This window comes from Rattus norvegicus, chromosome 1, assembly GCF_021556685.1.
Source record: "Rattus norvegicus strain SHRSP/BbbUtx chromosome 1, alternate assembly SHRSP_T2T, whole genome shotgun sequence".
Taxonomy (NCBI): Eukaryota; Metazoa; Chordata; class Mammalia; order Rodentia; family Muridae; genus Rattus; species Rattus norvegicus.
This window is the reverse complement of record NC_141534.1, coordinates 216,151,744-216,173,434: the sequence shown is the minus strand read 5'-3', so window position 1 is coordinate 216,173,434 and position 21,691 is coordinate 216,151,744. Positions and strand designations below refer to the sequence as shown.

At 50.1% G+C, this 21,691-nt stretch overlaps 1 protein-coding gene across 12 annotated transcripts in view; it reads left to right on the top strand.

Annotated features, from left to right (window-relative positions):
• Nucleotides 1-21,691, top strand: part of Capn1 (calpain 1) — a 25,143-nt gene extending 3,452 nt beyond the window's left edge. For 5 of the 12 annotated variants that reach the window (XM_087646543.1, XM_087646433.1, XM_087646477.1 and 2 more), the window contains 18 exon segments: nucleotides 856-989; nucleotides 1,095-1,263; nucleotides 2,902-2,985; nucleotides 3,312-3,397; nucleotides 4,430-4,504; nucleotides 4,591-4,751; nucleotides 12,435-12,610; nucleotides 13,566-13,577; nucleotides 15,397-15,605; nucleotides 15,686-15,725; nucleotides 16,229-16,294; nucleotides 16,381-16,438; nucleotides 17,947-18,011; nucleotides 18,432-18,500; nucleotides 18,772-18,850; nucleotides 19,737-19,853; nucleotides 20,115-20,173; nucleotides 20,924-21,691. In XM_087646543.1, coding sequence (XP_087502669.1) covers nucleotides 856-989; nucleotides 1,095-1,263; nucleotides 2,902-2,985; nucleotides 3,312-3,397; nucleotides 4,430-4,504; nucleotides 4,591-4,751; nucleotides 12,435-12,610; nucleotides 13,566-13,577; nucleotides 15,397-15,605; nucleotides 15,686-15,725; nucleotides 16,229-16,294; nucleotides 16,381-16,438; nucleotides 17,947-18,011; nucleotides 18,432-18,500; nucleotides 18,772-18,850; nucleotides 19,737-19,853; nucleotides 20,115-20,173; nucleotides 20,924-20,950 — 1,686 coding nt within the window. In that variant the 3' untranslated portion in view covers nucleotides 20,951-21,691. 12 annotated transcript variants of the gene reach the window in all.

Below are 21,691 nucleotides of genomic sequence, written 5' to 3'. Positions count from 1 at the left end.
TAAGAGCACTGACTACTCTTCCAGAGGTCCTGCCAACCACACGGTACCTTGCAACCATCTGTAGTGGGATCTGATGCCCTCTTCTGTGGTGCAGACTTAACAGAAAGACAGAAAACTTTTGCACATTAAATAAAAAAAAATAGGAAGCCAAGTAAGAGGGGGCAGGATCTAGGGTTGCTTTGAGGAAGAACACTGGCTGGAGGCCATCTTGCCCTCCCCCTCTCCCATATCTGAAGGCAAGTCTCATTCTGTACTTGTTCATCTAAAGTTTTAATTCCATTTATTTATTTATAATTTGTGTGTGTGTGTGTGTGTGTGTGTGTGTGTGTGTGTGTGTGTGTATTAACAGTGTGTCTGGTAAAGGACAGAGGACAGCTTGCAGGGCCAGCTTTCTCATTCCATCCTGTGGATCCTAGAATTGAGCTCCAGCTCTCAGGCCTTTATAAAGGCTGACACCTATACCTCCAGAACCATTTACGGAGTCCAGATCTGGTTTTGTGGGATTGCTTTGCTTTTGAGGCATAGTCTTACTGCTATGTCGCACTGCTTGTCCTAGAACTTACTGTGTAGATCAGGTTACCCTTGAGCTCAGAGAGATCACCTCCTGAGTGCTGAGACACCTTTGGGTGTCTATGGTTGTGGGGCCCAGGGCTGAAGAGGACTGATTGACTGTATACTGTAGCAAACGCAAGGCATGCCTCTATGAATGTGTGTGTGTGATACACATATGTGTTACACATGTACCCAGCTTACAAATCTAGACTCATACATGCATTTAGTAAGACTAGCTAAAGCTAGAGCTGAGGCCTGGGGGACCCCAGAGCAGGTGCTCACTTTGTCCCTTCTTCCCCACAGCTGTGGCAGTTTGGGGAGTGGGTAGATGTGGTCGTGGATGATTTGCTACCCACCAAGGATGGAAAGCTGGTGTTCGTGCACTCTGCCCAGGGCAACGAGTTCTGGAGCGCTCTCCTGGAGAAAGCCTATGCAAAGTGAGTAGCATCCTGGGGCCTTGTCAGCTTCCGGGGTGGAGGGGGTGCTCCTCCCTCTTACCTGGTCCTGCTTGATGCTACTAACTGACCTGGAGCTGCCCACAGAGTGAATGGCAGCTATGAGGCCCTTTCGGGAGGCTGCACCTCAGAGGCCTTCGAGGACTTTACCGGTGGGGTCACTGAGTGGTACGATCTGCAGAAGGCACCCAGCGACCTCTACCAGATCATTCTGAAGGCCCTGGAACGAGGCTCCTTGCTGGGCTGCTCCATTAATGTGAGTGATATCCAACTTCCTCTGGCAAAGCCTAATCTCATCCTCAGTGCAGGTTCCGTCCAAGACACACCCCTTCCTCACCTCATTTCTGGCTGCAAATGAGCCCCGCCCCTCACCTCCTCCTATGGGCTACCTCCATGCGCACTCCCTGTTCCCCCCTTCTTCCTTCAAACCTCTGCCTTCAGCCATGCTCCAACTTGTTCCCCAGCTTCCTCCTGCTCCCTTCCCTTCTCATTCTTTTTTGTTTGTTTGTTTGTTTGGTTGGTTGGTTGGTTGGTTGGTTTATTTAATGTGCATTGGTATTTTTCCTGTATGTATGTCTATGTGACATCCAGGTGCCAAGTCCCTGGAACTGGAGTTACAGACAGTTGTGAGCTGCCATGGGGGTGCCGGGAATTGAACCTGGATCCTCTGGGAGAGCAGCCAGTGCTCTTAACACTGAACCATTTCTGCAGGCAGCACATATAGTAAAATTGAAACAATATAAAGTAGATTAGCAAGGCCCTTCATTCTTACCACCTTCCCATGTTCGGAGGCTATCACAGTCCAGTTCTTCAGCCTCCTGAGGCAATCTCTTTGCAATTCTCCGACTTCACCCACGCCTGGCTCCTCCTCCTGTCCTCTCCTTGCTCACCGTTATCTGCCCCACGATTGCCACAGCCACTTCTAGACTTCCCTAGTCCTGGTCTGGATCATTCCACACCAGCATCATGGCCACACACTGCTATGGAGCCCGACACAAAATCTTGGAATTTTACTTAACACATTGAGATTTTTAAAATCTGTGAATTAAGTGAGCCCTCCCCAAGGGTGAACTTTGTGAATGCCGTGTTACCATGTCTTAGGGTTGGAGCGAGAGATGGCTCAGTGGCTAACAGTATACACTGCTCTTGAAGGAGACCCAAGTTGGGTACCTGATGACTTGGCCTGTGACTCCCACTCCAGGAGGGGCTGACGCCTCTGGCCGCTAAGGGCATCTCACATACACACACCAACCCCGAGTCACATACAGAGAGTTACAGTTAATTAGGAAAGAAACTTTTAAAATAACTTACTTATTTCTATTTTACGAGCATTGATTGGCATTTCACCTGCACACGTGTCTGTGTGTGGGTGTCAGACCCCCTGGAACTGGGTTACAGATGGTTGTGAGCCACCATGTGGGTGCTGGGAATTGAACCCAGGTCCTCTGGAAGAGTAGCCAATTTCTTAACTTAGCCACCTCTCCAGCCCCTAAACTAAGCTTTTTTTTTTTTTAAAGGGCTATATGACTCTGTAAGTTTATCCCCACTGGATCCGTCCTCCCCCCCACCCGACTCCATCCCCTCGCTGCATCCCTCGGGGGTGCTCCTGATTATCAGAGTGTGTACATGTGCACATTCACTACCTCGCCAGCCCTAGCCAGTGCTAGCTTGGTGAGAGCATCGGTGAGGTATCTAGGCTTGACCCTGCTCCCTAGGAGGAACAGCATTTGTGTGTAACAGTGAGTGAACAGGCGAGGAGTCTCTAACAGTTTCTCCCATCAGCTTTTGTGGGGGTTATGTGCAGGGGGGTAAGGGGTCCTGCCTGCGCCTCCCGAATCCTCCAAGCAGGAGTGGTACTCGATCTCCTGACCACAGCGCATGCTTCCTTCTGCAGATCTCCGATATCCGTGATTTGGAGGCTATTACTTTTAAGAACCTGGTGAGGGGCCATGCATACTCTGTGACGGATGCCAAGCAGGTATTTCCCTGGATGGGACCTGCCCCTGCAGCGCGGTTCTGACTTCCATGTGTCCCTGGCATCTGACCTGGGCTGTGGGAAGTGGTTTCTCTTTCTGACCTCTGAGATAACCATCCTGGGGTATGCACTGATGCTTATGCCCAGTGACTCCGGTTCATTTGTTTAGCTGCCTCACTGGGCTGGGAATTCCTAGAGGGCTGGCTTTAGGGTGTGGAGACTGTGCTGTCCTGATGTTTGCTGAGTAGTAAGTGGGGTGAGGTTGTAAAGACAGAGGTCCCAGAAGGGACATCCAAGGGCATGACACTGATGCACAGTCTGGGGAACAGGTCACTTACCAGGGCCAGCGGGTGAACCTAATCCGGATGCGGAACCCCTGGGGTGAAGTGGAGTGGAAAGGACCCTGGAGTGACAAGTAAGCCACAGGGCCACAGGACAGCGGGCACTAGTTCGGGAGGTTTGAGGGAGCCTGGAGATGTCCTTGATATTTCTGCCTGGGTCCCACCAGGCTGGATGTGGACTCAGAGTTGGGTAAAGGGGTCACATCTTAGGAGTTTTCCCTGACAGAGCCCACCTAGGCTGTGGGCACTGGGATAACTTGTGGATACACCCAGGGCCTCTGACTTAACCTTGATAAAACATAACCCTGGCTGGATGTGGTGGTTTCTACTTGTAATTCCAGTGTTCAGGAAACTGAGGCAGGAGGATCAGTACAAATTTGGGGTCAGCCTGGGCTGCACAGTGAGTTCCAGCTCAATCTAGGCTATGTACGTAGTCTTAAAGGGGGTCGGAATATGGTGGCATATACCTTTAATCTCAGCAGAGAAAGGCAGATCTCTGTGAGATTGAGATCAGCCTGATCTATATACCCAGTTCCAGGTCAGCCAGGGCTATTATATAGCAGGGCCCTGTCTTCAAAAATGGAAAAAAAAAAAAAAAAAGGAAAGAAAAAGAAAAACAAAAGGTGTGGTGGTGCCTGGAAAAAAATGGTTCAGCAGTTAAGAGCTTGAATTGGTCTACAAGAAAGACCTGAGTTTGGGTCCCAATGCCCACGTTAGGAAGCTCATAACCCCATGTAACTACAGATACAGAAGATCTAACAACCTCATGGCCTCCACACAAGCACACACACACACACACACACACACACACACACACACACACACAATTTAAAAAGTAAAAATTGGTCAGGCCTTTAATCCAAGCATGCAGGATGCATAGACAGGTGCATCTCTGTGAGTTCAAATCCAGCCAGGGCTACATAGTGACACTCTGCCCCCAAAGGAAGAGGGACTCTTAAATAGGAATCTATAAGGACCTCAAGAGGGTGGCCCTAGAGAAATCCTGCTGATCTGGGCTCTAGAAACACACCAGGTTGGGCAGGACTCAGGGACAGAAGTTAGATAAGTCAGTGGTGTCCAAGCCTGGCAGTGCCTGCTTTTCACAGCTCCTATGAGTGGAACAAAGTGGACCCCTATGAACGTGAGCAGCTGAGGGTCAAGATGGAGGACGGGGAGTTCTGGTAAGCGACACTTTTTCTCCACTTGCTCCCCTAAAACCCAGTTCATGATAGAGGACTGTGGTTCACCTCTGCCCTTGGGCCCTCAGGATGTCCTTCCGGGACTTCATACGTGAGTTCACCAAACTGGAAATCTGCAACCTTACACCTGACGCCCTTAAGAGCAGAACCCTCCGGAACTGGAATACCACATTTTACGAGGGCACCTGGCGCCGGGGAAGCACTGCTGGAGGCTGCAGGAACTACCCAGGTGAGTGGTTGGGAGACAGGGTAGGGGTGTGAGCAGGGCCACCTGGCTGAGCCTGTTTTGTCCCTTGGGAGACAGACAGTTGTGATTGGATGTTCCTTAGATTATCTTTAAGGATGGCAATAAAGGTCATGCTAGACTGTCTGGGGCCTGGGTAAGAAAACCTCATTGTTATCCAAACATCTACTGGTGACTTCATTTCCAGCACCTTCTTACCCACTGACCGCCTGTCCTCTTACCATCCCTTCTTATCCACTGACCGCCTGTCCTCTTATCATCCTTTCTCACGGTGGAATGGCCTCTCTATGTCCCCCACCCCTTTCTCACGGTCATGACTGTTGTGGAATGGCCTCTCTGTGTCCCCCACCCCAGCTCCTTGACATCAACTTTTTTCTCTACTCCTGCTCTACCCTGCCCCCACCAAAGAGCATTCTGGGCCTTGCAGTCACTACTTACTTCCCTGGGAATGGCCCCTGCCCGGGCCTCAGTCTCACGGAATTAACTGACCCTGCTGACTCCCGTTTTAATTACTCTCTCATTTTGCCCTCGCTTTCTTCCTCTGTCTCTCCCTTTATTTCTCCCTCTGTTTCTCTTGTTATCCCTTTTTTGGTTTGTTTTGATTTTTAAAATTTTTTTGAGTCAGGGTCTCCTGTAACCCAAGCTAATCTTAACTTGATATGTAGAAAGGATGACTTTGATCTTCTGATCCTCCTGCCTCCACGTCCAGAATGTTGGTATTACAGGTGGACATTACAACACCTGGTTTATGTGGTACTAGGGGTGGAACCCAGGGCTTTGCAGATGGTAGACAGGCTCTCTACCAGTTGAGCTACAGCCCCAGTCCCATTACCAAATCACCAATCATCATTTTTAACGTTGTTAAAAGTCTTACATTTATATATTTACAGTGTGTGCGTGTGGAGGTCAGAGGACAATTTTTTTTTTTTTTTGGTTCTTTTTTTTCCGGAGCTGGGGACCGAACCCAGGGCCTTGTGCTTCCTAGGTAAGCGCTCTACCACTGAGCTAAATCCCCAGCCCCCAGAGGACAATTTTTAAGGCTAGTTCTCACCTTCCACCATGTAGGTCCTGGAGATCTAACTGAGGTCGTGAGACTTGCTGGCGAGTGCCTTTATCCACTGAGCCATCCTGCCGGCCCTCTCTGTTTTTATCTTGACCTTACAAACATCTGCTTCCCTGGTTTCTCCCTCCGTCACCCAGCACAACCACAATCCCCACTGAACTCAGAACTGACTCAGAGCCACTAAATGAGGCTGGAGAGAAATCACACCACGGAGGCTGCTTTCCTTGTAAATTCACAACCACAAACCTCTAATAAGCAGTTTGTGAGCCCCGCCATTATTCTAGGAACCCTCCTCTCTGCTCCACCTCTCTGTCTACTGTGGCTGCCATCTAAAGACCTTGTACTTCATTGAAAAGAAGCTGGGCCTCCAGTCACAGCTCACACCTGTCACTGAGGTGCTTGGGAGGTAGAGGGAGCATTGGGAGCTGGAAGCCAACTTTGGCTGGATAGCAAGTCTGAAGCCAGCCCAGGCTGCTTGAGGTCCTGTCAGAAAAGAGGAAGAGAGAGGAGTGAAGCAGGGAAGAGAAGAGGGGAGAGAGGCATTGTTACGTAGGACACCTCAGGTCCCCACCTCTGCCTCCCCTGTCTGTCTCCGATGCACGTATGTCTGTACCTGTGTATGATGCACCTGTGTCTGCACTGGTTCCTCACCTGGGACAGAAGTGGTCCCATGGCAGAAGTGTCCATGCTACTGGAGAGGCCTATCATTCCCAGATCCTGTTCTCTCTTCCCTGAAAGCACTTTGCTTCCTCAAACTCCCCTCTCATCCTGTGTCTTTATGGAAAAATCCTATCTTAAAATATGTGGCCCTCTCTTGACCTCCCCTACCTCCCTTCTCTGCTCGGGGATTGGTTACTAAGCTGCCCTTTCCTTCCTGGTGGCATTGGCTGGGCAGATTAATGGCTCTGCTGGGCTCCTGCCTGCATTCTCACCATTGTTTTTCCTGAAGCATTCTTCTTCCCACTTCAACTTTTCTCCAAACCAGTTAGAACCAGTTTCCTGTACCGCAACAGAGAGGCCTATGCTTCCCTCTGTGGCCTAGTCATGTGTGTGTACAGTTCCTGTGTCTTTTGGGTATTTCCGGCCCTAGTCTAAGCTTCTATCAATTGCTCACTGATATAATTGTCATGGATATATTTATTTATTTGTTTGTGGTTTTCTTTTTTTTTTTTTAAAGATTTATTTATTTATTATATGTAAGTACACTGTAGCTGTCTTCAGACACATCAGAAGAGGGCATCAGATGCTTGTGAGCCACCATGTGGTGCTGGAAATTGAACTCAGGACCTCTGGAAGAGCAGTCAATGCTCTTAACTGCTGAGCCATCTCTCCAGCCCCTTGTTTGTGGTTTTCAAGACAAGGTTTCCCTGTGTAGCCTTGGCTGTCCTGGAACTCACTCTGTAGACCAGGCTGGCCTTGAACTCAGAGATCCACCTACCTCTGCCTCCCAAGTGCTGGGATTAAAGGCATGCACCACTTTTTTGTTTTGTTTTGTTTTGTTTATTTGTATTTTGAGACTGGGTTTCTCCGTGTAGCTGTGCCTGCCCTGTAACTCACTCTGTAGACCAGGCTGACCTTGAATTTAGAGGTTTTCCTGCCTCTGCCTACTGAGTGCTGGGATTAAAAGCATATGGCACTAACGCCCAGGCAACCTGTGGGTTTTGCAGTGTGGGTTCTGGGAGTTGAACTCATGTCCTATGCTTTCAGGGCAAGCACTGTGCCAACTGAGCTGTCTTCCCAGCCCTTTACTCTGACCTTTAATGGCTTTTTAAAGAATATAATGTTTAAAGGGTCACTACATCTTTTAGGATTTAGTGTTTGGCACACCATCCTTCTACTGTAAGCAGACTGATTTACCAAAGTGCTTGTACCAGAAGTGGCTCAAGAGTTTAGATGATTTTGGATTTTGACATATTTGTGTGTGTGTGTGTGTGTGTGTGTGTGTGTGTGTGTGTGTGTGTATTATTTTTATTTTATGTGCATGAATGTTTTCCTGTATCTATTTCTGTGCACCAAATGCATACTGGGTCTGTGGAGACCAGAAGAAGGCATTTGTTTTCCTGGGATTGGAGTTACAGACTCAATCATGTAAGGTGCTGGGAATTGAACCCAGATCTTCTGAAAGAACAGTCATCATTCTTAACCACTGAGCCAGTTCTCCACGTCCAAAATATCTTTTAATCAGTATATGTGTGCATATGGTGTATATGCCATGGGCATACATGTAATAGGTCAGAGGACAATCTGCAGGAGTCCCTTCCTTCTACTATGTGAGTTCTCGGATCAAACTCAAGATGTGGGATTTGGTGGCAAACTCCTTTACCCACAGGGTTCAGCCCAGTGTTTCCTTTTTTTTTTTTTTTTTTTTTTTCCTTTTCTTTTTTTCGGAGCTGGGGACCGAACCCAGGGCCTTGTGGTTGCTAGGCAAGTGCTCTACCACTGAGCTAAATCCCCAACCCCCCAGTGTTTCCTTTAAAATCTCATTTCTCCCCCTGTGTGGTGTTTACTCCTTTGATCCCAGCCCTTGGGAAGCAGAGACAGGTGGCCTCTGAGTTCCAAGTCAGCCTGAGCTACAGAGTAAGTTCCGCAACAGAGAGGATTCACAGAGAAACCCTGTCAGGAAAACAAAACAAAACAAAATAAAACAAAAGGAACAAACACAGTTTCTTTTTTTTTTTTTTTTTTTGGTTCTTTTTTTTCCGGAGCTGGGGACCGAACCCAGGGCCTTGCGCTTCCTAGGTAAGCGCTCTACCACTGAGCTAAATCCCCAGCCCCACAAACACAGTTTCTTACCTCTTGGATGATACTTATGGTACAATAATGCACAGTTGCCCTCCCCCCCCCTTTTTTTAAAGATTTAGTTATTATATTTAAGCACACTGTAGCTGTCTTCAGACACACCAGAAGAGGGCATCAGATCCCATTACAGATGGTTGTGAGCCACTATGTGGTTGCTGGGAATTGAACTCAGGACCTCTCTAAGAGAAGTCAGTGCTCTTAACCACTGAACCATCTCTCCAGCCCAACACAGTTCCCTTTTTTTTTTTTTTTTTTTTTTTTTTCTCGGAGCTGAGGACCGAACCCAGGGCCTTGCGCTTGCTAGGCAAGCACTCTACCACTGAGCTAAATCCCCAATCCCACAGTTCCCTTTTTAAATGAATACATTGTATCCAGACTCATCTCTTCCTAGAATCTTTGTAGTTTGCTAATTGGCAATCAAATGATAATTCACTGGTTTCTTCCTGTCCTGTTCTTCTTCCAATTATTGTTACTTTTATTACTTTTTCCTTCAGACACTGGCTAGACGAGTAGAACAATTAGGAGCCTCCATTAAGAGAGTCCTGGTTCTCCTTGTCTTTTTGTTGCTTAATTTGTATAATATTTATTTACACAAGCCAGGGGCTCACACACAAGGTCATAGTACATGGCTCTCTTCTTTCCCCCATGTGGAACTTGGGGATCGAACTCAGATCGTCATGCTTGATAGCATGCACCTGTGGACCATCTCCCCAGCCCCAGTAATAAATATTTGTTGTAGGCTTCATTATTGTAAACTTTTGAGGAGTTGGGGAGTAAAGGGCAAGTGTGGTTCTGTTGTTCTGTGGTGACAGAGGTTGAATCTAGGGATTTATATGTGCTAAGCAAGTGATCTGCCACAGAGCCACATCCCTACCTCCCTATCATTCCTCCCCTGGGTTTTTGTTTGCTTAAAAAAACGTTTCTGAGGCCTGGGATTCATGGCTGTCCTTCTTTTGCCTTCCAAGATCCAAGTCATAGGTTGTGCATTGCCATGCATGGTTTATCAGGTGTGGAGGGTGGGACCCAGTGCTTTGCGCCGTGGGTGTTCTAGGAGGTAAACACTTCACCAACTGAGCTACATCCCCACCTCAATAAAAGTTTTCTTTTAGTTCTATATTTTGTGTATGTATGTAGGTGTTTGTGCTCATGGAGGTCAAAATCGGGCAACAGATCCCCTAGAACTGGAGTTACAGACAGGTGTTGAGTCACCATGTGGGTGCTGAGATTCAAACCTGTGTCCTCTGGAAGGGCAGCCAGTGCTCTTAACCCCTGAGCCTTCTCTGCAGGCCTTTGACTGAACTTTCATACAACAGTTTCCTTTTCTTTTTTTCTATTTTTCCTTGTTGTAGTTATTGTGTTGTTGTTGTTGTTGTTGGTGGTGGTGGTGGTGGTGGTGGTGGTTTTGGGATTTTACAGGATCTCGTTCCTTTGTATAGCCCTGGCTATCTTGGAACACTTTCTGTAGACCAGGCTGGCCTTGAACTCAGAGAGATTCACCTGCCTCTGCCTCCGAGTGCTGGCATTAAAGGCATGAGCCACCACCACCTGGCTCAGCAGTTTTCCTGAGTGAGCTTTGCCAGTTTGCTCTCTGTTCGCTCTGACCACACTGCTGTGGTAGAGTCTGTTCTATTAAAACAGCCCCTTTCCCTGTGCTTTCTTGGAGAATTTGCACAGGCAGAGACGACTCATTGGTAGAATGTCTGGCTGCTGGACCTGTCTTCCCTCTTCTGTTTTCAGTCCTAGGGCCAACACCTAGGGCTTTGTGTGTACAGAACAAGCACTGCCTGCTGAGATGTATCCGCAGCCGTCCCCTCTGTTTGTTTGTTTGATGTATATGAGTGTTTTGCCTGCATATACATCTGTGCACCACACGCATGGCTGGTGCCTCAGAGGCTAGAATCGCACAACAGAGCCCTGGAGCTGCAGCCATTATAAGCTTCCATGTGGGCGCTGGGAACTGAACCCTGGTCCTCTGGAAGAGCCGCCATTGTTCTTAATTGCCAAGCCACCTCTCCAGCCACATAGGTGATTTTATAATAATCTAGTTTGAATTTTTTTCTTAAAAATTTGAAATGATGGGGGTTCATGTGTCACTGAAGCACAGGGAGGTCAGAGGATAGCTTTAAGGGATCCTAGGGAGTCAAAGCTCAGGGCATCGGGCGTGGCAGCAAACACCTTTATCTGCTGATCCACCTCACCAGCCTAAGATATTAATGTTTATTTCACTTTGTTTCCTTCCCTCCCTTCCTTCCTTCCTTTTTTTTTTTTTAAAGATTTATTCATTTATTATATATAAGTACACTGTAGCTGTCTTCAGATGCACCAGAAGAGGGCATCAGATCTCTTTACATGATGGTTGTGAGCCACCATGTGGTTGCTGGGAATTGAACTCAGGACCTCTGGAAGAGTAGTCAGGTGCTCTTAACCGCTGAGCCATCTCTCCAGGCCCCTTCCTTCCTTTTTTAATAGGGTCTTTTACTCTGTAATCTAGGTTAGCCTGAATTCATAACAATCCCCGTATCTAGTAAGTTTTCCTCACTGTGGATTTGAGCATCTTAAGAACATGCTTAATGCACTGTTTTGTTCTGTTTCACTGAGACACAGGGTCTCCGGTAGCCCAGGCCAGCCAAGAGCTGACCATGTAGCTGAGGTTGGCCTCAGCCTCCTCTTCCGGTCTCTACCTCTACGTGTTGGGATCATGGGCTCGAGCCACCAGCCTGGCCTTACTTTTTTTGTGTTGTAGTTGTTAGCTTTTCAAGCCTTTACTCAAACCTAGGGACTCACATGTGTCACAAAGGCTTTGCCATTGAGCCCTGGCCCGGTGTGCACGTGTTGTGCTTAGCTGATCTGAACGATGCAGGATGTTTGAGCGTCTCCTTAGGCTTGCCCCCCCCCCCCCCCCCCCAGCTGGGGACTGAACCCAGGGCCTTGCGCTTCCTAGGCAAGCGCTCTACCACTGAGCTAAATCCCCAACCCCCTTGCCCTCCTCTTTATAAACAGTTTTTGCTTTCTGTAAGTTAAATGTTGTCGTCATCACGTGAGCTTGGGGTTTCTGTGGAGTAATGATGATTGTCACATTCTCAGACCTGTCATCCAGCCTCACATTCTCTACTTTAAATGTCTTTTTAAGAAGTTTTTGTTGGGCTGGAGAGATGGCTCATTGGTTAAGAAAGCACACTGCTCTTCTGGGAGACTCCAGTTTAGAGCCCGTACTTGGGTCAGTGTCTCAGAGCTGCCTGTACCTTCAGCTCCAGGCGATCTCACACTCTCTTCTGTCCTCTGTGCCCATACCATACCACCCCAACAGGCATCATTAAAAACAAAGGTGTGTGTGTGTGTGTGTGTGTGTGTGTGTGTGTGTGTGTGTGTGCATATGTGTTCACATGAGCCATCATGACCAGCCTGAATGACTGACTGGTCTAAAGCACCAGACTTAAAGTTTCTTGTAAAGGAACTGAGAAAACCAGGCACTGGCTACTCTGCTAAGGCTCAGCTTGCTGTTACAATCCCAGGCCAACTAGTTTGCTTCTTTTTAGAACCCAGGGCCTTGAGCACCCCAGTGCTCACTGAGTTATCAGAAACCTGCACCTCTTGCAGCTTACTTTTCTTTGTGGTGATCCTGATAGTTCATCTACTTCCCCTTCTGGAAGATGTATCTTGTCCGTTTGCTTTCCGGTATTCTGACACTCGGGGTGTACATAACCACGGTATTGAAGGGGTTTCTTATTGAGTAGAAGAGAGGTATGTGGGAGAGGGTTGAGGAACCCTGCCCTGCTTGCCTCTGATCCTCCTCTCCTGTCCTGCAGCTACCTTCTGGGTAAACCCCCAGTTCAAGATCCGGCTGGAGGAGGTGGATGACGCAGACGACTATGACAGTCGAGAGTCCGGCTGCAGCTTCTTGTTGGCCCTCATGCAGAAGCATCGCCGCAGGGAGCGTCGCTTTGGCCGGGACATGGAGACCATTGGTTTTGCAGTGTACCAGGTTAGCCAGGGGTGGACCCACCTCTCCCCACTGCAGTGGGCATCCACCAGGGAACGTTGAGGCACATCCTGAGGGGGCCCCCGAAAGGCTGACAGCTGAGGCTGTGGTGTGGGGGGGAGCCCCTGAATTAGCTGCTGAGTCCCACGGCTACTGAGAGGGCAGAGGAGTTGCTTAGCTCTAGAAAGGAAGGTGTGCCACAGCTTCTGGGGTCAGACTGCGGGCTCAGATTTGTAACAAGGTGGGGCGTTCTGTGAGCAAGGGTGTTAGCAGAGGCCTCCAGAGCAGATGGGGAAAGTCTGCTACCCAGGGAGAGGCTGTTCAAGGACTTATTAGTATTTATGCCTGCTGCTGCCTCCTCCTCCTCTTCCTTCTTCCTCCTCTTCCTCCTCCTCTCCTCCTCTTCTTCTCTTCTTCCTCCTCTTCCTCCTCCTCCCCTCCTCTTCCTCCTTCTTCCTTGTGTTTGTTTTTTGAGATTGGGCTGAGCCACATCCTAGATGTCCTAGAACTCACTTTGCAGACTAAGCGGGCCTTGAACTCAGAGATCTGCCTGCCTCTGCCTCCCAAGTGCTGAGATTAAAGGCTCCACAGCCCAACTCCTGCTTCTTATTCTTTGGTTCAAGATGGAGATGGAAGTCTCTCAATCTTTCTTGACAGAGTAGAGGAAGGCCATAGCCTGGGCCTACACCCAGAGCCCCCTGGCAGCAGATGAAATGGAGTCTCTGGCGTCCCTGGGCTTTATCACACTGTGATTGGCCCGATGGTAGCTGTGTAAGCAGCTCTGATTCAGAGGAAGGCCCAGGTCACAGTGTCCCTGTTCTTCCACAGGCGTCATAGGTCTGTGTCATCACTGTCCCATTCTCTGCCCTCTGGGTTTCCTCCACTAAGAACTCTGGACCTCTCTGTGTATGTGTCCTGGCCACCAGGGCAAACGCATTATTCTCTGTCTCTCTTGCAGGTCCCTCGGGAGGTAGGTGTGGCCCTCACCACTTTCTTGATTCATCAGCCCCTGAACTTAGCAGCCCGATAGAAGGAGAATGGCCGAAGTCACCGCTACCACGCATGAAGAAAGTATCAGGAAATGTCACCCTTTCACTGCCTTGAAAATGTTTCTCCCAGTTCTTCATCAGTAGGACAATCACTTCATGCCTGAGGCAGGAGCAGGAGCAAAGATCGGATTTGAACCCCTAGCCTCAGATCCCCTTCAGCCTGCACACAGGCCAGTTCTGTCTTGCAGTTTCACTCGGAGAAAGTGCTGTTCAGGTGTAGGGGTGGAGTTAGGAGCAGGAGTCATGAGCTGAGAGGTCTTTACTTCCCCCTCCCCCCCCCCCCCCCCCCCCCGGAGCTGAGGACCGAACCCAGGGCCTTGTGCTTGCTAGGCAAGCATCTACCACTGAGCTAAATCCCCAGCCCCAGGTCTGTACTCTTGAATAGTTGCTTCAGCCTTGAGCCTTGGGGTTTGTATTAAGACATGGTACTTCCCAGATGTGCATGGTGGCTCATGCCTCACATTCCAGCACCTGGGAGGGATGGCAGGAAGATGAGGTTATCTTTGGCTATAAAGAGGGGTCAGGGCCAGCCAAGGCTACATGAGACTCTGTTTTAGTGGAGGGAAAGAATAACATTTCCTCTGGGGCCATCAAGATGGTTAGCAAAGTACCACCAGTCAGCTTCATGCAAGGCATGGTGACCCAGTGTGTGTGTGTGTGTGTGTGTGTGTGTGTGTGTGTGTGTGCATGTATGTGTACTTATGTATTTGTGTGTGTATGTGTCTGTGTGAGCATGTGCATGTGTGTGTGTACACTCATGTATCTGTGTATGTGTGTCTGTGTGTAAGCATGTGTGTGTATGTGTGCTTGTGTGAGCATGTGTATGTGTGTGTCTGTGTGAGCATGTACATGTTCGTGTGTTGCATTTGTGTGTTTGTGTGTATATGTGTCTGTGTGAGCATGTGGGTGTGGGAGTGTGTGTGTGTGTCTGTGTGTCTTTGTGAGTATGTGAGTAAGACACACATGCCACATTATGAGTGTAGAGATAAGAGGATGACTTTGTGGATTGGGTCTCTCTATCCTCCTTTATGTGGCTTCCAAGAATGGAACTCAGGTCACAGGCTTGTGTCACAAGTGTGCTCACTTGAGTGTCTGAACAATTCTGCATCACAGTGTTTGGAGCCCCTTATCTGCAGTCAGGTTTTCTTTTCTTTTGTTTTATTTAATTTCTTATTCATTTATTTTTGGGGTAGGGTTTTATGTAGCACAGGCTGGCCTTAAACTCACTGTATGGCTGAGGGTGACTTTGAATTCCTGATCCTCTGGCCTCTACTCCTGAGTGAGGGGCTGCAGGCATAACCCATCATACCTGGTTTAGTGCAGTGCTGGCATCAAGACCAGGGCCTGGGGCTGGTGAAATGTCTGGGTAGATAAAGGCTCATGTCTCCAAGCTTGATGAGCCGAGTTTGATCCCTAGAACCACATACTAAGAGGAGAGAACAGACTCCTACAAGGTTTCTTCTGACCTCCACTCACACCTTAGCACTCACATCCCCTCCCCCAACCACAAAAATAAATAAATGAATGAACCATGGTGGGAAGTAGCAGTGTTCTGTCCCTGTCTACCTTTAGATGCCAGCCCAGGCACTCACCTACAGGTGAGTGACTTATAGGGTCTTACAGGCTGTGGGCATTACCTAGCAGGCCAGGACTTGCAGCCTGGGCTCTGGGCCTGGGCCAGCATCTAAAAGTAGCTGGAGTGAATACTGCAGTACCCCCTTGCTTCTTTCCTCCTGCCAGTTGGCGGGTCAGCCTGTGCACTTGAAGCGTGACTTCTTCCTGGCCAATGCTTCTCGGGCACAATCAGAGCACTTTATCAACCTTCGAGAGGTCAGTAACCGCATCCGCCTGCCGCCGGGGGAGTATATAGTGGTGCCCTCCACCTTCGAGCCCAACAAAGAGGGTGACTTTCTGCTGCGCTTCTTTTCAGAGAAGAAGGCTGGGACCCAGTGAGTAGCCGACTCCCCCCATGCTCCCACCTCCCCTACCCCCCAGGCCCCTCTGACTGACCCTCTTCTCCACTCTGCAGGGAACTAGATGACCAGATCCAGGCCAACCTCCCCGATGAGGTACGTGGTCCCTTCATCTCCCCTGGGTATTCAGTGTGAGGTGAGATGCAGCTGGCAGGGCAGGCTCCCTCCAGATAGGAGTCCTTAAGAACAATACTAGTCCTTTGTTTGCCCAGCACTTTACAGTTTTCAAAGGGCCTGTGGTGATGATGGTAGGCAGATACTAGGGTCTGTCTGTGTGTCTTGCTTCTCCATCATTACCTCGTCTAGGTCCTTCATGATATCACCCTCTGGATGGGAAACGTGAGTGCAGGGAGGCTGATGAGTTTGCCTCCGTTCACACAGCGCTAACCCAAACTTTTCAATGCCTAACTGACTTGTACTCATCACTTAAGCCACAAGAGTTCTAGGCAGAGAGAAGATCCCATTTTACAGGTTAGAAGAGTGAGGCTCAACCGTGTCGCTCACACCTCTCCCCCCCCCCCCCCCCCCAGAGGCTATTCTTTCTGGAAAGAGCCCTGGGCCACAGTGCCCTTAACCTAGTCTCTCTGTTTTGTGTGCAGAAAGTGCTCTCTGAAGAGGAGATCGATGACAACTTCAAAACCCTGTTCAGCAAGTTAGCAGGGGATGTATGTCAGGGACTGGCAGGGATGGTAAGATGGGGAACCCCTGTGTGAAGTGGGGAAACCCCAGCTGCCATCCTTCTCTTCCCTAGGACATGGAGATCAGTGTCAAGGAGTTACAGACCATCTTGAACAGAATCATTAGCAAACGTGAGGATCCTCCCACCCCCGCACCCGTCTTGTTCCCAAATCACTCCGATTGCCTTGTTCTTGCTCCCACATGGAACTGAACCCCACACCTTGTTGAGGTGGCTGGCAAGGCTTCCATTGCCTGACCCAGTTCCCCAGACTCCTCACTAACCCCGCTCCACTCCAGTCTACTCACCTGAGCTCTGTGGCCTTAGGGAGAACAGACAGCCCATAGCAGAGCCAGCTCCAGGTGCTCAACACCAGTGAAAAGACAAGGACCTCCAGGCCAGGCTCCGTGCCTTGGGAAGCAGAATAAGATGAAATCCCAGGCCCTCTCCTGACCTGCCTTTCCCTCCTGGCTTCGGCTGCCGCATGTGGACATCCGCCTGCTCTCTTGCCTGTGGTTTGTTATGCCTGACCTCTTGGTGCACACCTCTCAGCCCAGGACCTCTCCTTGGCCCTCTCCAGCCTGCAGCCAGCACCTGCTGGTTCCTCTCCCACCTAAGCTCTCGTGTGTCTGCTCAGTACTTCCTTCCTTTCATTCTGGGCCAGTTGGTGGATACAGACGTGCTTCTGGGACTCAGATATGCTCTGCTATTTCTCACAATAACAGCATTCCCCCAACACGTTGCTGGCCTCAGCATCCATGGCAGGACTCCCTGGCACCAGTCAGTCCAGGGCTCCCAGCATGATGGGTTCTAAAGACTCCTGGAACTTGTTCCTTCTACATCTCGGTCGTCTCTCTCTTGGCAGATGAGGACGACATCAGATGCCCTGCTCTGTCACCTTCTGCTCTATACCCTGAGTCAGGCTCTCTCAGCCAGCAAGGCCCAGCAATCCTCCTGCCTCTGCCCCCAACATCACTGCAGTTACAGATCGTTTGAGTGTATAAGTGTGTGTGTGTATGTGTATGTGTGTATAAGTGTGTGAGTGTGTGTGGTATGTGTGTATGAGAGTGTGTGTGCACTCGTGCATGTGGGAGGGTATGAGTGTGAGAGACTGTGTGTATAAGTGTGAGTGTGTGTGAGTATATGTGCGTGTTTGTGTATGTGAGAGACTACCCACACCTTTTCATGTGGATGCTGTGGATTTTTAAATTTTTATTATATTTGTATTTTATATGTATAAATTTTTTGCATGCATGTATGGATACCAAATGCATGGATCACATCCCTTGAACCTGGAGTTGGGAGCCACTATCATTTGCATGCTGGGAATTAAACCCAGGTCCTCTGCAAGAGCAGCCAGTGCTCTTAACTGCTGAGCCATCTCTCCAGCCCTCCCCTTCTTTCTTTCTTCCTTTCTTTTCGTTTTTAGACAGGGTCTGTATAGCTGAGGCTGGCCTCAAACTCCTCATCCTCCTTCCTTCTCCTCCCAACTGCCATGGTTACGTTACAGGCATGCATTTCCATGCTTCGTTAATGCAGTGATGGGGATCAAACCCGGGGCTTCATGTATGCCACACAAGCATTCAATCAATCGAGTGATATCCTCAGCCCCCAGAACCGTTTGTTTGTTGTTTGTTTCAGACAAAGACCTGCGCACTAACGGCTTCAGCCTGGAGTCGTGCCGCAGCATGGTGAACCTCATGGATGTATCCTCCCACCTGCCTTCCATGTCTCTGGAGGTTGGGGTTGAAATAGATACTGTCCACTTATCCTAAGAGCAGCTGAAAGCTTAGATAGAGCCAGCAGAGTGTGGATGTGGTAAGACCTCATGTTTGAACACCTTCCTGGATATCTTCCAGTTGGCCAGAAAAGGAAACTTCGCGTCAGAGGTCTTGTGGGAAGTGGAGCAAGACCTCGGTCCCATTTTGGCCCTAAGGCTGGTACTGTGTCTGCACCTCTCCCCACATCACTCTATCTGGCACATTGGACAAGGCTGGCTATGACTGCAGGGAGCTGCAGGGAGCTGCAGGGAGCTGCTGTCCCTCCCCGCCACAGCCAGGCTCCCTTCCTCCCATGCTCCTTACATGTCTACTCTAAGCTGTGTAGTTTCCTTAACATCCGCCAAGCGAGACGGTAATGGGAAACTGGGCCTGGTGGAGTTCAACATCCTGTGGAACCGCATCCGAAATTACCTGGTAGGTTGTCCCCTGACTGGGTTCTCCTGCCCACTGTGGCCTCAGTCGGGCATGGTATGCCCAGTCCAGTCGCAGAGCCCAGGCTTGCTGTATAGCCAGGGTTTCCCACAGAACTTCCTTTCCGCATGTGACTCCTTTCCCATCCAAGCCCACAGGTCTCTCCAAATGACCCCCTTCCTGGCCATTCCCCTCCTCCCTCACTCTGCCTAGGGGCAAGAGGCCATGATGAGGAGCTGCTGACTCACTTCCCCACTCTTTACCCTTCATACAGACCATCTTCCGAAAGTTTGACCTGGACAAGTCTGGCAGCATGAGTGCTTATGAGATGAGGATGGCCATCGAGGCTGCAGGTGAGGCCTGAGGCTGATGACCCCACTGCTCCTGAGCCCCAGGCTGCCTCCCTGAGGGTGGCTGGCCCTTGTCCCTGGGGGATGGTGGTGATGCTACACAGGTGCTGTGGTGGCTCAGCTAAGGACTTTTATCTGGGCTCCTCCCTTCCCTCTCCTTGTGGCTTACCAAGAACAAGGGCCTTTTCATTCATTTTTGCATGTGTATGTGTGTGTGGTATGCGTGTATGTACTTATGTTTATATGTGTGTTGACATATGTAAAAGCCAGAGGTTGACATCAGCTGTCCTCTGCTGAGGCAGGGCCTCTCACTGAACCTGGATCTCAGATTAGTTAAGCTGTCCAGCTTCCGCAGAGGATCCCATCTGCCTCCCCAGTAAGGGCTGGGATTACTGGTGGACTTCCGAACTTCCCTGGCTTTTATGTGGGTATCCAAACTACTCCTCAAGCTTTCCTGAGTCTGGGACATGTGACCAGGGCAGGGGTGGGTACAGTGAGGCAGGTATGAGACTGCTGCTCCACACTGGCCCGTGTAAAAACAAGTCCAGGCTATTTTGAGCAAATGTGACCAGATGCCTAGGTCCTCTGCAGCCAACTTGGCGATTTTCTGGGGTGTTTTGGGTAGGATGTCCCTGGTCCTCACTTACCCACCTACTCCTAGCTTTTTTTTTTTAAAGGTTTATTTTATGTAATCCCATTAAGACAGTTGTGAGTCACCATGTTTGCTGGGGATTAAACTCAGGTCCTCTGGAAGAGCAGTCAGTGCTCTTAACGCTGAGTCATCTCTCCAGTTGCTCTCCCTGCCCCCTCGTCCATCCCCAAGAGGTCTTTCATCGATTCCCTGCCCCAGCTGCTCCAGCCCTCACTTGCCCTTCCTCTCTTTGCCCAGGCTTCAAGCTTAACAAGAAGCTGCATGAGCTCATCATCACCCGCTACTCAGAGCCCGACCTGGCCGTGGACTTTGACAACTTTGTGTGCTGCCTTGTGCGCCTGGAGACCATGTTCCGTGAGTGTCCCACTTCGCCACAGTGCACACAGTATTCCTCGAGAGACGTAGGGTGTGAATGGGGTGGAGGCTGAAGGAGGCCCGAGGACTCTTACATAGGTGCATGAAGTGTGGGCAGAGGAGAGCCTAAGGAGGCCTCTCTGGACAGGAAGCTTGGTGACTTTGAGGGACAGGGATACATGAGAGGTGGGAGGCAGTCTTGGCTGAATATCAACTGTCTGGCTGCTATATCGGATTTAACTCATCTTGTCTTGAACACAGGGTTTTTCAAAATTCTGGACACAGACCTGGATGGTGTTGTGACCTTTGATCTATTTAAGGTGAGATGGTTCTCCTTGTTCACCTGCCCCTACCAGGACAGGGGTCCACGGCCTTGGAACAAGCCTTCAAATCTAGGGCCTAGTCTTGGAAGCCTTGGGACAGGGGCTTCTGGAGCTCCGGGGTGGGGGATGAAAAAGGGGAGACCAGGCTTCTAGAAGCTGGTGGCAACCAGCAGCCTGGTGTCCTGGAGTCTAGAAGTAAGATAGCTGCTGCTGGGTGTGTGGTGGAGACGCATGCCTTTAATCCCAGCCAGAGGGAGGCAGAGGCAGGTGGATTTCTGTGAGTTTGAGGCCAGCCTGGTTTATAGAGTGAGTTCCAGGACAGCCAGGAATTGTCCTTGGAGAGAGAGAGGGGGGGAGAGAGAGAGAGAGAGAGAGAGAGGGAAGAAGAAGAAGAAGAAGAAGAAGAAGAAGAAGAAGAAGAAGAAGAAGAAGAAGAAGAAGAAGAAGAAGAGGAGGAGGAGGAGGAGGAGGAGGAGGAGGAGGAGGAGGAGGAGGAGGAGGAGGAGGAGGAGGGGGGGAGGGGGGAGAGGAGAGGAGAGAGAGAGAGGAGAGAGAGAGAGAGAGAGAGAGAGAGAGAGAGAGCGCGAGAGCGCGAGAGAGCGCACCCCTGTCACCAGAAGGTCCCTCAAGGAGGGCATAAGCATGGCTGGTAATGGTTGACTTTGGGATGGGTGACAATGGGTGAAGGAGACTGACAAGGCCACGTGTCCTGCTGCTGCTCCCAGTAACCTTCCCCTCGCCCTGCAGTGGTTACAGCTGACTATGTTTGCATGAAGCGGGATGGCTCCGCTGCCTGTGTTCTTCCTTCTTCCTCTGCCAAGCCACACCTCCCCGCCATGCCGTACCAGACCATGTCAGCTGCCAGTGCCTTCCCTCAAAAAAGGAGGGCACCTTGTCCTCCTGTCCCCTTGTCCTCCTGTCCTTTCACCTCCCCACTACCTCTGTTCAATTGCTCTAGGCAGAGTCACAGGGCCCTTCCTGCCCCTGTAGCTAAGGCAACCCTGACCCCTGCTCATGGCTAAGAGCAGGAAGGCAGCTCCCTGCTTACTCCTTCCTGCCTCCGGGGCAGGAGTAGGCATCCCTGCCCCTCCCACTCCCTGCTACTGTCCAGATGTGTGTCTCACCTAATCTGTGGAGGCTCTAGCCCCTGTCATCCCCTAGACCTGCAGACTTCGTAACCACTAGCTAGTTCCTTGTCTGCACCTGGGTGTTGAAGGCCTCACCTCACTATGGGAGCCCCACAGCCAGTTCACCTTCCTGTGCCTTCATGTGCAGCAGCCAAGATCCCTCTGCAAACCAAAGTACACCTCTCCTGCCCGTGTGCCCACCAGGAACTTCCTGGCCGGGAGGGCACTCAGGCCCTCCGTATCCCCACCCCCCTTCCTCTATTTTTTAATATTTTTCAAGGAAATGCTTGAGGGACTAGTGTACTGGTTATGGAGGACCAGGACCTGGGGGGTGGGTTGGGGAGGTCCCATGTTTCAGTGCAGTGGGAAAATAAAATGAAAGGCCAGA